The sequence below is a fragment of the Harpegnathos saltator genome, unplaced genomic scaffold (genome assembly GCF_003227715.2).
Source record: "Harpegnathos saltator strain DR-91 unplaced genomic scaffold, Hsal_v8.6 scaffold1, whole genome shotgun sequence".
In the NCBI taxonomy this organism is placed as follows: domain Eukaryota; kingdom Metazoa; phylum Arthropoda; class Insecta; order Hymenoptera; family Formicidae; genus Harpegnathos; species Harpegnathos saltator.
The window spans coordinates 829,267-843,686 of record NW_020229872.1 but is presented as its reverse complement, the minus strand read 5'-3'; the positions used below and the strand labels follow the sequence as shown (position 1 = coordinate 843,686).

Genomic DNA, 14,420 nt, shown 5'->3' with positions numbered 1-14,420 from the left:
ATCGGGCTGTTAAAATTTACAATATACGATTCAATTTTCCGTACCGGTTTGCATGTGAGGCATCTTTCTGACTAATAAATTACTTAAAAAATATTTAGTAATTTCTCTAGTACTAATGTTTCCTCCCTGTCTCACTAGTATTTAACCGGTATCCTCTTCATTGGTGAGGAAGGTTTCTGAATTGAGGTTATGTGGTATTATATCTTTATGACTATTTTTTAACTAAATACAAATTAATAATATTTGTATGTCGATACGTGACCTTAATGTGAATATATATGTTATCAGCTGGCAGTTATTAGTTTAATTTATCTTTTATTCAATTTTGCAGAAAATATAATATATCATATACATCAAGTGTGATATAATCATTCTGTATTAAATATTTACAAACATGTTACCCGTATATGTATCAAAGTAAGTATGCTCTCATAAGAATGTAGAGAATAAAATGTATAAATTAAACGTAACAAAATTTTACTTGATCTTGAAGAAATATAGTTTTTATTATATTTTAATTATACAATAATAAAGTACTTTATTATGCTTAATTTTGTATTCAACATGATATTTTGCAGATATAATATAAGACCGAACAAAGTGTTATTTCAATGGTTAAACACCAATGTGAGATTGTGTTCTTCATCAGACTCTTCATCAGATTCGGATTCTGATACTGAGAAAATAAAACAGAAGAAAACTTCTATTAAGAGCACAAAGCCTACATCAGATAACAAAACTAATTTAGGAAGCTTTTTAAATAATATGATACAAGTAAATTATAATCTTTTTATTATTTTAGTTATCTATCACATCCAGAATATTTTAATATTCCAGTTTACACAGAGTGAAAATAAATTATCTTTTTATTTTCAGGATAAAACACTTATAAAAGTAGCTAAGAACACTTCCACAATTTCTTCAACAAAAGTGGTTCAAGTAAAAATTCTTTTATGTCCTCTCAGTTATATTTTATTATATTTCAGGACAATAAAATATTTTGTTTTGTTTAGGAAGAGGAAAATACAAAAGCAGCCATTGGAAGTACTGATTTAACTGAATTTGTAAATAATATGTTAAAGGTAAAGTATTCTGAAATATAAGATGTTAGAATACCTAAAAGTGTAATATAAAAGCAACCAAATATTTCTCAAAGGAAATCCTAATTTAATGAATTTCATATTATTATACTCAGACAAGAAAGCTAGAGAAAACTATTGATGTTGCTATACAGCCTAGAAAAAGTAAACCAAAGAAAGTTAAACCCATGTCTTACGGTAATTCAATATATAATAATTAACTAAAACTATAAAGATTTAAATTTTGATACATTATTAAATTGTTTATTTTTATATTCCATGTAGAAAAAAAATTGGTAAGTGCAGCTGAAAGTGTAGCTGACAAACTTGGTGGAGATAAAGCAAAGACCATGATGGATTTACTTCAAAAAATTGTACCGAATAAAGATGAAGCAGAGAAAAAAGACAAACAATTAACAAAAAATACTGATAGCACTAAATCCGATGCAGACCTTATGAAATTCATGTATGTGGATAATTATGTATTTATCATAAAATACATTGCATGTAATTGTATTCATAAAAAACATATATGTGATGAAGAATTTTTGCATAACTTGCTAAATATTATATAATCTTGGAAACTTATTATTATATAATTTTTTTAATATTTAGTAATGATAGAAAAGCAAAGCAGTTTGCAAAATCCAAACAGCAGCTAGAATATGAGGGACAAAAAGATTCCACAAGCAAGAAACATTTAAAACAGAAATCTGTTATACAAGATCTTCTACAAGAATATAACAAACAAACAGAAGCTAGAAATATATCACAACAATTATTAAAACATGCTAAAACATCTGAGAATCAATTTGCTGAGAAGCAACAGAGTAATATGAAGCCTTTTACAAGGTATATTAGAAAATATATACATTATGAAATATATATATATATATATATTGTGTAATAAGTTGAAAAATATATCATTCCAGTCATTGGTAATTTACAATGTTCAAGATATTCTATTATCTTATTTTCATTCAATTTTTCTATGATAGACAAATTCTTCATATTTGGAATGGAGTGTCCAGTCAAGCTTTTAAACAGATGAATGATGTTTCACCAAATATGCCGGAATTAAAAACATGGGCTGCATTAGAGCAAAAAGAATTAAAAGCAATCACGACTTATTCACCTGCTAACATTTTCCAAGAAATGATTCTTTGGACAGAGCAAGGAAAATTATGGAATTTTCCAATTGACAATGAGCAAGGTTTCATTTCGTATAATATCCACTATTGCTTTACTTTTTCCAATATTCATAATACTTTATATAATTTACTATTTATGTTTTTATTTAAGGAATGGAAGAAGAACACAATATTCATTTTTCTGAGCATGTCTTCACAGAACGTCACTTGAAAGGATGGTGTCCTACTTCAGGTCCAATACGTCATTTTATGGAGTTAGTATGTGTCGGTCTTTCCAAAAATCCGTATATGACAGTACAAGAGAAAATCAATCATATTATGTGGTACAAAGATTACTTTAAATCTAAAGAAGCCCTATTGCAAGAATTAAGAGCGATTAAAGAACCATTTCCTGATGCACACATAATAAAACAAACTACACAGTAAGAGTAAAATGTAAAATAAAATAATTGTATAAAATATTTGAATGTTCCACAAATTTTGAATTTTAATATAAGATGTATATATTTTTTCCTATAGATCTTTATAGATATATTTAAGAATAGAATGAAAATATGTAAACAGGTTTAAAATACATTTTCAACATCTTTCATAGTAAATATTCATCAAAATATTTTAATATTTTTATTAAAATTATATATTAAATACATTGCTTATTAATAATATATTATTATTCAGATGACCATGGTTCTGCATAATCTTCAATTAGCAAGTTTCTGTCCCTGGATAATTTTATTTTCATGTTATTAGATCCAGGAGTTATCGATAAGATAACAATTCTATGTATAACAAGAAAATTATCTAAGTTTCGATGTAGGATCATGTCAACTTCATCCCCTGTATCTAGCTGTTATAACACACAAAGTTATAATATACATTTTATAGCATATTAGCAAAATATAAAATATAAAAAATTATATCTACTTGAAGATATGTTAGATGTTATATTAATTTTATTTTATAATTGTATAAACTTTGGATTTTACCTCTTTAGATTTTTTAAGTACTTTTTGTCCATTTAAACGAAGTTTACTTGCATAAAATGCTTCATCTATTTTACTAAAAATAAAGATAAAAATATATGATACAAAGTATCATCATAATATTGAGATTATGATATATATAAATATACATATAAAAATAATATTGCAATTATTAAGATCTTGATATTTATTATAAATGATGTTTGCTATGTTCCATACAATCTGATGTTAATTAAAATTAAACAAATCATACCTGCGTGATATACCAAATCCTACTTTGGAAATGGTATCTAATCGAAGAGATTGAATATTTATTGTGACTACTTTTGAACCAGCAGGTGCCTCTTCTTCTATAACACTCTCTTCATCATCAGAAAATCCTTCATCTTGTTGCATTTGTTTCATCTATATTTTTTAAAAGTAATACTAGTATTTATGTTAGAAATGAGAAATATATGAATATATTATATCAATTACTTGTTCTGCCTTCTTTTTCTTGCTGGACTTGAATCTTTTCGTTACATATAAGTTGCAATGGTCTTGTGCACAATGTTGCTTAGCATTGTTATTGTATGATAAATTGGATTGTAAGTAGTGAAGCATACGTATATTGCTAGTCAAAGATCTTCTAATAATATTAAATGTGACTTTGAATAACATGATTATGATATATTTTTAAGAGCCAAGTGAGTATTATTATATAACCTTATTTACGATCAAAGAAATTTAATTATTTCCACTCTATCCGCATTTTTTCAACAACGTAACACACATATTTTATACTGTATGATTTTGTACTTTAGGCAAAATCACATGAATTTTACGTTATATTAAATTTTTTATTTTTAATCTACTATTAAAATGATATAGTTTGCCGGACTCATTAGTGAACAGTATTATTCTCAAATAAAAAGGTCTGTCAATTCGTTGTATGTATAGTAAAACTTAAAAATACGAAACGGCTGACTAATGATAGAGTCGTGCTACTTGAAGATAAAAACTATTAGTCTGTTCTTTGTAGCTGCATTGTTGAACTGATGCAATAAGTTAAAGTGAGACAAATATAGGTTTTCTCACTCTAGCTTATTGCACCAGTTCAGCAGTGCAGCTACAAAGAACAGACCATATGTTCTGATACTCACTGCTAGTATTGAAGATCTATGGCTGCGTTCAGAAAACACAACGGTTACACAACGGTTGAATAATTCGTCAATGTTATTGGTCTGAATGTAAGGATCTAACAGTAAGGACCAATAGTTACTAAGCGCTCAGTGAGCGCTTTGTTTTCTGAACGCAACCAATGGCCGCGTTCAGTAGAACAAAGTGATCAGTGAGCGCTTAGCGATTATTATCTGTGATTGGAGCATTCTTTTAGATTCTACATAGACCCAGAAGTATTTACCAATCAGTAGCGAGAATCACTAAGCGCTCACTGATCACTTTGTTCTGCTGAACGCAGCTTATAGCTCATGTCACATATATTATAAAGTTTCAGTCTGGCAGTGAATATATAGGAACACAACCAAAATAAAACCTACAATACATGCGTATTTTGCTGTTGATTTATTTATTTATTTTAGTTATACTAAATTATTAACTTTATGCCTTTAAAATAAAATAAATATACAGGGTGTCCCATTTTAATGTTCCACCCCAAATAACTCTTCAGTATTGAAGTTTCAAGAAAAATGATCTGAATAAAAGTTGTAGGGATTTAAGTGAGCTACCTTGTGATGACCTTGACTTTGACCTTGACTTCTATTTTCAAAGTTATTTGAAGGTGAACTTGCGTTTTTTAAATAGGAACCCTTACTTTTATTACACTATATTTTTCTATTAGTTAATTTAAACAACTTGTCTAAGGAATAGACAATAGTACCTTGACTTTTATTAACTTACTAATTTTTGGAAATTTCAAAATCATCAAATTAACAAAAATCAGGGCACTATTGTAACAATATATTGTTGAGACTAAATAAAGCAAGAAAGTCTAGTACTACTTTTTCCCTCGACAAATAGTTAGCGAGATATCGTAAGTTAAATATTGAAAAAGTTATAAAGTTTTCCTCAAATATCTCAAAAAATATTAGACAAATAAAAAAATATTTTAGACAAAAGTTGTTCAAATTAACTAGTAGAAAAAAATAGTGCAATAAGAGATAAGGATTCCCGTTCAAAAAACGCAAGTTGACCTTCAAATAACCATGAAAATAGAAGTCAAGGTCAAAGTTAAGGTCATCATAAGGCAGCACACTTAAATCCTTATAACTTTTATTCAGATCATTTTTTTTGAAACTTCAATACTGAAGAGTTATTTGGAGTGGGACATTAAAATGGGACACCCTGTATAACCTGATAGTGAAAGAAAACAGAATCAAAAATGGTTTATAAATTAAAACTGGTTAAAGCTAAATCTACGTTAGGTACAGTAAACTTTAAACCGTAAGAAATCGACCAACCACAGACGAATATAAGAAAAATAATTAATTGTGATTGGTCAATTTCTTTTGATTTATTCATTATATGGTCTGTTCTTTTTAGCTGCACTGCGGAACTAGCGCAATAAGTTAGAATAAGAAAACTATATTTTTTCTCACTTTAGGCCTGTTTTTTATCGCTGAACCAGTGTACACTCAGGGAACATAAAAAGAAATAAATATCTAGGAGTTAGTGAAAAGGAAAGAAGAAGAGAATAAGTGCAAGTTAGTGCAGCCAGTTCAGCAATAGAAAACCAGAGAGGAACGTAAGAACGGCCAACATGGCGTTTTCAGCGACACCGACTTTCCGCACTGGGAAAGGGCGTCATCTACATCCATTTTCAGGCTTCGGCGGTAAAACCTGCATGTGGTGGTAGTCCGTGCTGCATCAACTTTCAGGTGGATTATGTCCGTGCTACAACCATAATAGTGTATTTGACAAGCACGGTCTCACACATTGTTACGCGTTTATAACACGAATTAATATGTTAACATAAGGTATCTGAAAACGGCCGACGCCATTCGAAAGAGCATTGTTTCTACCCGATTGTACCTCCTTTCAGATCGTCTGTACCTCAAAGGTGTCGGCCGTTTTCAAATATCTTGAAAATTGAAAAATTTATCCCATTATACATATCTCGGATATTAAAAATTCTGTACTTCCGAGCCCTTTGAGGTACAAACGATTTGAAAGGAGGTACAAACGGGTACAAACGATGCTCTTTCGAATGGCGTTGACCATTTTCAGATATCTTGCAAAATGGCGGAAGTACCTACGTCGCAAATTTTGAAAAGCCTGTACTTCCGAGGCCTTTGAGGTATATACGATTTGAAAGGAGGTACAAATGGGTACAAACGATGCTCTTTCGAATGGTGCAGGCCGTTTTCAGATATCTCGAAAATCGAAAAATGTATCGCATTATACTTATATCGGATATTAAACAATTTTGTACTTCCGAGCCTTTGAGGTACAAAAGATTTGAAAGGAGGTACAAACGAGTACAAACGATGCTCTTTCGAATGGCGTCGGCCGTTTTCAGATATCTTGAAAATTGAAAAATTTATCGCATTATACATATCCCGGTTATTAAACAATTCTGTACTGCCGAGCCCTTTGAGGTACAAACGATTGGTAGGAGGTACAAACGGGTACAAACGATGCTCTTTCGAATGGCGTTGGCCGTCGTCAGATATCTTGAAAAATGGCGGAAGTACCTACAGCGCGTATATTGAAAAGCCTGTACTTCCGAGCCCTTTGAGGTACAAACGATTTGAAAGGAGGTACAAACGGGTACAAACGATGCTCTTTTGAATGGCGCTGGCCGTTTCCAGATATCTTGAAAATTGAAAAATTTATCGAATTATACATATTCCGGATAATATACAATTCTGTATTTCCGAGCCCTTTGGGGTACATACGATTTGAAAGGAGGTACAAACGGGTACAAACGATGCTCTCTCGAATGGCGCCGGCCGTTTTCAAATATCTTGAAAAATGGCGGAAGTACGTGCAGCACGTATTTTGAAAAGCCTGTACTTCCGAGCCCTTTGAGGTACGAAAGATTTGAAAGGAGGTACAAACGGGTACAAACGATGCTCCTTCGAATGGCGTCGGCCGTTTTGAAATATCTCGAAAATTGATAAACTTATCGCATTATGCATATCCCGGATATTAAATAATTCTGTACTTCCGAGCCCTTTGAGTTGGAAGGAGGTACAAACAGGTACAAGCGATGCTCTTTCGAATGGCGTCGGCTGTATTCAGATATCTTGAAAATTGAAAAATTTATCGCATTATACATGTCCCGGATATTAAATAATTCTGTACTTCAGAACCCTTTGGGATACATGCGATTTGAAAGGCGGTACAAGCGGGATCAAACGATGCTCTTTCGAATGGCGCCGGTCGTTTTCAGATATCTTGAAAATTGAAAAATTTATCGCATTATACATATCCCGGATATTAAACAATTCTGTATTTCCGTGCTCTTACCGAACCTTCGATAGAGCCTCAACGCACGATCAAGCGCGAGTTATGACGATTCAGTTTCCGCGAAGGAACTAGTCGGAGGACGTTCGCAACCGCAGTGGAATTTTACGTTCGCGTTCGCAAGGGCCTAACATTCTACTCGCGAAGGGACGCCATCGCCCCTCTTTTCACAACGGTGCGGATGTTTAATTCGCGGATTTCCTTTCTTCTTTATTTTTTGCGACAACGATACCGCGACGAGGCCTTAACGAGGCAAGTTCGCTTACAACCAGCGTTTATGTCAAGAACGCTTCTCAGGAGAATTCCACTCGAGGGGTTAGTCCGCGATAAAAAGTTTCCAGCGACCGGAGGCCGCTGTGGTTTAAAGTTAAATTGCAGCAACAGCGTTGTTATCGAGCAGCCCTGAGACGGGCTACTGTTATCCGTCCGTGACGTCTGCCGCACGTCTTTGCGATTATCGGCAGATTCAGTTTTCTCGATTGTTCACGCGATTTCAAGTGGCCATAATATATGGCGATAATACATGTCAATATGTGGCAATAATATATAGCAACAATATACGGCAACAATATATGGCAACAATATATGGTAACAATATATGACAATAATATATGGCCATAATATATGGCAATAATTCATGGAATATATTTTTCGTTACAAAAGTCAATGCAAATTTGCGGCATGCACAATGTAATAATAAAAGTGCTCTCTGCGAGCATTGAGTCAAACGCTCACCGATGATGATGATGATCCGATATTGATGATCTCCCGTTGCATCCAACTAGATCCACCAATGTCCGCCCATGTCCGCGCTGCCGCTCTCCATGTCGCGCAGCATCCATCTTGCAGCGCGTCCCACGTTGCTTGCTACACTTTCGTCACACTTCCGCGATGCCGATACGTCGATACGCGGTATTTGAGCGGCGATATTTGCGTCACGATTAACGAACGTTTTACGTCGATATCGATGGAAACTTTTTACGCGCTGCGAAACGGACTCTATAAACTCGATCGGCGAGGAGCAAGAACCGTGTGAAAATTTATCGACTCGTCCAATGGATTTTTACGGCGCTTTTCGCGATCGCGCCTGAAAAGTCGCGAAAATGTGGGAGTATCGATATCTACGAATGAAATATTCGCGAATACACGAGGGAAGATTAGACAATCAGAAACCGGTCACCTCGAGGGAGCGCAAAGAGAGAGAGTAGGGCACAGTTTTCACGCATGATACTTGCGTCACGACGAAGCTTACGTTCGCGATACTTTGGCGAAATGAGAATTTAAGCTTTCTTTGTTAGCAACGCGGGAAAAACGCGTATATTGATAACCGCGGTCGCGATATTCAAACGCACACGAGCGAGGATACCTCAAGCTCGGCGTGCGCTGGCGCAATTTCTACGCAATTTCTGGCGCATTATACATTACTCGAGACAATAGGGATCGTGATGAATGGATAATATTGCCAAATAATTCTACAGCCTGTTTTGGAAATGAAAGAAAAGTAGTCAACAGTATCGGCATTTATACGTATGAATATTATATTTTACGGACAAATACGGACAATCGAATATTGTCAAATATTGTCGTTAAATAATTCTGCGGCCCGCTTGAAAAATGAAAATAAAGCAGCTGATGACCGTATCGCGTTTGTAGATATGAATATCTCTTATTCAGATCTGACTGAACATCAAAAGAGAATCATTCGGTATTTTAAATCTCGTATGTAATGCAAGCTATCGATCAAGTAATCCCCTGATTGTTTCGAGCAATGTATTTTATTCAACGTCACAAACATACACATGCAAGAATCTATTTGCAATTCGCATTGACTTGAACGATATTTATTAGTCCCACATCCGTCATGCAGAATTTTGTTTCTTTTTTCATTTTGACTCACCGAAACGACTTGCAGTCAGAGCCGGCCACGTTCCGCTTCAATTCTGTAACAAAAAATTCACATTCGCTCATCAGATCAGACCAACGAGTAAAAGAGTAGTTTACCCTCTACGATCGTAATTCTAGTCGAGCCGGAAATTATATCCCAGCTCTAGATCGCCAAGGGTCAACAGAGGACTATAGTAAACTTGTAAACTTACCTTCAAGCCGACTCTGCTTGGCCCGAACCGGATCCTCCGGTGCGGCATCCGCGTCCGTCGGATTGCTGTTGCTTTCCGCAACAACTGAAACAGAAAAATAATTTTCCTATTTGATAATCTGCGGTAGAGAAGGAATATCTTTCACCGAGACGAATCGAAAATATGGAAATATTTTGATATGGGATTTTTATCTTTATATTTTTGTTCCAACATTGAAAATTTAAATGAGACATGAAGCTTTCAAGAAAGCTGATGAAGAACAAGTTGCAAAGGCATTTGTTGCAAAGATTGTAAAGTTGCAAAGTTTATAAAGAGTTAAACACAGATGTGTAGTAAACTTTACCTTCCAGCCGATCCTGCACTGCCCGAACCGGATCCTCCGGTGCGGCATCCACGTCCGCCGGACTTGCTTCCCGCAACGTCTGGAAAAAAAATTTAGCGTTCTTAGTTGGTAGGCTGTGGTAGAGAAAGAATGTTTGTTCGGGATGAGTGGAGAATATTCGCTACGATTTTTTTTCTTCATTGACATTGAAAGTCTAGATAGGAGCTCTTGAAAGAGCTGACGAAAAAAATGACAACAAGAAGCGGAGACAACAGTTGTGTGCTCTCGAAAATATTCTTTTACGAATGGACATTTAAATTTAGATCCCGTAACGAGAGTAAACATACTTGAAAAACGCGCTGACCGAAAACAAGAAAGTTCGCAGTCTAAGAAGCGGTATGACGTTGAATATTCTACACAAGACCGGTATACTCATACAGTTGGAAATTATTCAGAGTGTTTGATTGAGAACATGATGAATTAGAGATCCGCGTTCATGGACCGTTATCTGTCTCTGTCTGGATCAATATTTTTTGTATACAACGCAATAAATAGATAAACAGACAGAGATTGACGAGAATAATTGCAGATTCATAAAGTCATGATTACTAGTCGGATGATGACAAATTGTGAATGCCGAGCGCAAAATTCCGACTTCTTATTCCCGGAAAATTCGTCAAACGTCCGCTCTCGTTATCGGAGACCTTCCGCATAATAAATGATTCCACATACCTGGAAACGTGACATATTGCTGCCGGCGTCCTGCTACCCGGCTGCTAGAGTCCTCCGGATTTCACTCACTCACGCTTCTAATGCCGATATTCGCGATTCGACTGTGCGGTTAATCAACGAGATGCCGATGCGATGCCGATTGAGTATCTCGAGGACCGACGAGATACATTTCTTTCGAGACGGAAGTGACGAGCGCGTCGCGCACGGCTGCTGTTGATAGAATGAGGTCGAATACACGAGGTGCGCGAGTATTATAATATGAAGGGCAAAAAGTGTCGTCGCTCGCGAGCCGATCAACACAATCGGCGCGATGTAAACATTGCGGGCCTCGGCGGCGGTTGAAGCAAGAGAGACTTGCGCGACCTTGAGCGTCTTTTCTTTTCTCGAAGGTCTCGAAGGTTCCGGGACGACGAGGGGAATACGAGGAGGCCTTTCAACTGTACGCGACATTGATTTACTATTTATTGATTACTGAAAATAAAGAAAATTATTCTGTCGAAGCATCGGATATTTGTTAACTTTATGTTAATTAAAGAGGAATGTGTACGATTAGAAAATGTGCTAGCAACTAATTGTACAGAGTGTCAAAGTTGTTGCGACGCCGTTTTCGGAGAATAATTAAAGGTCATGGTAGCGTTAAAAAGTGGAATTTCATCCCATGCGAATTTTGTCTCGTTCTTATTAAATGTTAGATTATCCGTTCCGGACAATAACTCTTCTACTTTTCATCTAATATTCAATAATGATAAATAACATTTAATTGCATTTGTTTGGCTTTTTTATTCCGAAAATAAAAAAAATATATACCAGGGTGAGATTTCACCCATGACAATATCAACGTGATTTTCTTTGATGCTTTTTTTAAAAGTTCAGATATTTCGTCGACTCGCGGGATATTTATAATCGGAGTCTCATATTAATTAACATGTGCTCCTCCGAGCGAATGGAATGCTCACCGAAGGCCACTGTCGGACATTCGCTTGTGGCACCGAGTGCCACGAGCGAATGTCCGGAGCGGACGGGATGCTGAATTGTGAAGCAGGACGAAGGGAACAGGACTCGGGCAACGATACATCATGCGTCTCCAGACGTGTCAAATCGTTTATTATACAGGAGACTTTAATACGGCAACATGATTCGAAGATTTAATATTTAATACGTACTTTTATTTTTCCTGGTCCTCGCCCCTCCCCCTCCCGCTCTTTTTAGACCTGCGGTCATAGTCTGGCATAGAGATGGCAACTGTGGTTGCAGTACGAACATAAATCGTCTGAAAGAAGATGTAGCATCGTAGTTCCCCTCTCAAAATGGATGCAGATGGCGTTCTTTCCCAGTGCGGAAAGTCGGTGTCGCAGAAAATGCCGAGTTGGCCGCTTTCAGGTTTCTCTCTCAAGTGTGAATGGCGTTGGAGCATTTATTGTCTGCTCAGAGCTATCTATGGAAGAAGAAGAAGGTTTCTCTCTGTAGAAAACGAACCTTTTAACTTATTGCACCAGTTCAATAGTGCAGCTAAAAAGAACAGACCAATAGACTAGCCTAAAGAAAAGCTGTGATTGGTCTACAGAGGGCTTCAAATTATTTGCAACGTTTAGTAGATCCATACCCCTTATATTCTTGCAACATGGTCGAGTCATCGGTCTCTACTCCGTTGGAAGTTTAGTGCGTCAGGGCTCCTCGTGTTATTTGGCTATATAATTTGTATCTTTCTCGCTCAAGAACATTGCATTAAAATACAATGCCAAAGAATAAAGGTCAGTAGAACCACCGTTTCAATTTTCTCGTTGAAATTGGACGATTGAATGATTGTTATGTTCTATATTCTGCAATGTGGTTAAAGTTGACCTAACCTTGTAATATCAAGCTTCGATATTGTGTCTTTTTTTTTTGTTTCATATTTGTAACGTTGTAACTAAGTTTTTTCTTTGCCGATACAAAGAAAGCTTTGCTAGTTAACGTGATCCTCGTCGAGCGTTACCGTAAAATATATTCTTTGTCCGTAGGAAAGGGAGGTAAAAACCGGAGAAGGGGAAAGAATGAAAATGAAACCGAAAAGAGAGAGCTGGTGTTCAAGGAAGATGGACAAGGTAAGAGTGTTAGTGCAGTGAATGTGACATGGTATACATAGTATTTAACGCTATTTTATTTAGAATACGCTCAAGTTACGAAGATGCTGGGTAACGGTAGACTCGAAGCTATGTGCTTTGATGGTGTCAAACGGTTATGCCACATCAGAGGAAAGCTGCGTAAGAAGGTATGGATAAATCAAGGTGACATCATACTAATCGGACTGAGGGATTATCAAGATGCTAAAGCAGATGTCATATTGAAATATACATCTGATGAAGCTCGTAACTTGAAAACTTATGGTGAATTTCCAGAAACTGGTAAGTAAAATTATATGAGCATTGTAACCAAAATTGTGAAATAGAGTTAACAAATTTTTTCCATAATACAATATATGAAAAATTTTATTACTATAGTGGATTACTAATGAAATTAACTGTTTTAGTCCGAATCAACGATACTGTTACTTTTGTGGAAGATGGACTTGATGAGGACATCGAATTTGGTGATGAAATCAGTAATGATGATGAAGATGATGTGGACAATGTAAGTTTATATATGTATATTTTTTGGAATTGCCTTTGTACATTAGTCCTGTACAATTAGCTATTATTCTTTAACTTCTTTAGATTTAACTTGTATAATTTTTTTCTATATTTGAATGCAATATAATATTAGCTGTTATCAACTATTAAAACTTCAATCAAATTAAACTAAACAATTTCCTGTCATCTTAATGATAAATATATTACTATGTTTGCAGATCTGATGACCTACAACATAATAATAATAAAATTACTATTATTATGAATAAAATTACATCACCATACAGAATGCATGAGGACAGTTATTCATTTCATGAAATGCAATTATACATCAAATTTTTCTCCTATCAAATAGCCTATATATATCTCCCTGTATTTATAAATAAATTATCAATTTATGGGTAACATTATGTTCTGTTTTAAAGTTGTAGTGGATTTTGATATTTGGAAATTTTGTGCAAACATGAATTATCCTCTGATAACAAAATATACAGAGATAATAATAGATTTATGGTATGAAAAATTTTATACTAATTTCAAATGGAATCAAGATGTGTTTAGATTGCAAAGTAATATATATAATAAAATTTACTAATTTATACAATATATATTTAAGTTCTTTGTGATTCATATATCCACTACAATCAATAAAAACGACATATGTGTACCATTGTTTAAACAACAAAATAGAAGTATCATCATATATACCATAGTAAATACTATTTTATATGTTTTAATGTCTCATTAAAATGTATGTCAAAACATATATGTATAATTAGATCTGTACTATTTGAGTGAGATTTTGGAAGTACTCAAATTTATAGAGGATTATTGTAAAAAGCCAATGCATGAATCATAGCTCCCAGTCGTTGTACATTTCTCTATCCTATTTTAGCATTGTTTCACTGGTAACTGATCTGCAGATTAAATCTTGTTAACGGCGATGTAGATTTCGCATTGCAATATACAACGTGAGGTCTT

The 14,420-nt window shown here is 34.8% G+C and overlaps 3 protein-coding genes across 3 annotated transcripts; 2 read left to right on the top strand and 1 right to left on the bottom strand.

Annotated features, from left to right (window-relative positions):
* Positions 1 to 160: 160 nt before the first annotated feature.
* mRpS31 (mitochondrial ribosomal protein S31) lies at positions 161 to 2,700 on the top strand. Its single transcript, XM_025302651.1, has 9 exons — positions 161 to 417; positions 579 to 774; positions 877 to 939; positions 1,014 to 1,082; positions 1,196 to 1,277; positions 1,365 to 1,545; positions 1,695 to 1,931; positions 2,078 to 2,292; positions 2,382 to 2,700. The coding sequence occupies exons 1-9, from the start codon at positions 395 to 397 to the stop codon at positions 2,654 to 2,656; spliced, it is 1,341 nt and encodes a 446-aa protein (XP_025158436.1). The 5' UTR covers positions 161 to 394; the 3' UTR covers positions 2,657 to 2,700.
* Positions 2,701 to 2,875: 175 nt separating this feature from the next.
* Positions 2,876 to 4,282, bottom strand: LOC105189043 (uncharacterized protein C6orf203 homolog). Its single transcript, XM_011150873.2, has 4 exons — positions 3,691 to 4,282; positions 3,467 to 3,618; positions 3,217 to 3,289; positions 2,876 to 3,077 (listed from the first exon to the last, which is right to left on the bottom strand). The coding sequence occupies exons 1-4, from the start codon at positions 3,871 to 3,873 to the stop codon at positions 2,901 to 2,903; spliced, it is 585 nt and encodes a 194-aa protein (XP_011149175.1). The 5' UTR covers positions 3,874 to 4,282; the 3' UTR covers positions 2,876 to 2,900.
* Positions 4,283 to 12,385: 8,103 nt separating this feature from the next.
* On the top strand, positions 12,386 to 13,786 carry eIF1A (eukaryotic translation initiation factor 1A). The gene is made up of 5 exons (XM_011150874.3): positions 12,386 to 12,581; positions 12,831 to 12,914; positions 12,978 to 13,214; positions 13,340 to 13,440; positions 13,658 to 13,786. The coding sequence occupies exons 1-5, from the start codon at positions 12,566 to 12,568 to the stop codon at positions 13,661 to 13,663; spliced, it is 444 nt and encodes a 147-aa protein (XP_011149176.1). The 5' UTR covers positions 12,386 to 12,565; the 3' UTR covers positions 13,664 to 13,786.
* The last annotated feature ends 634 nt before the right edge of the window (positions 13,787 to 14,420 follow it).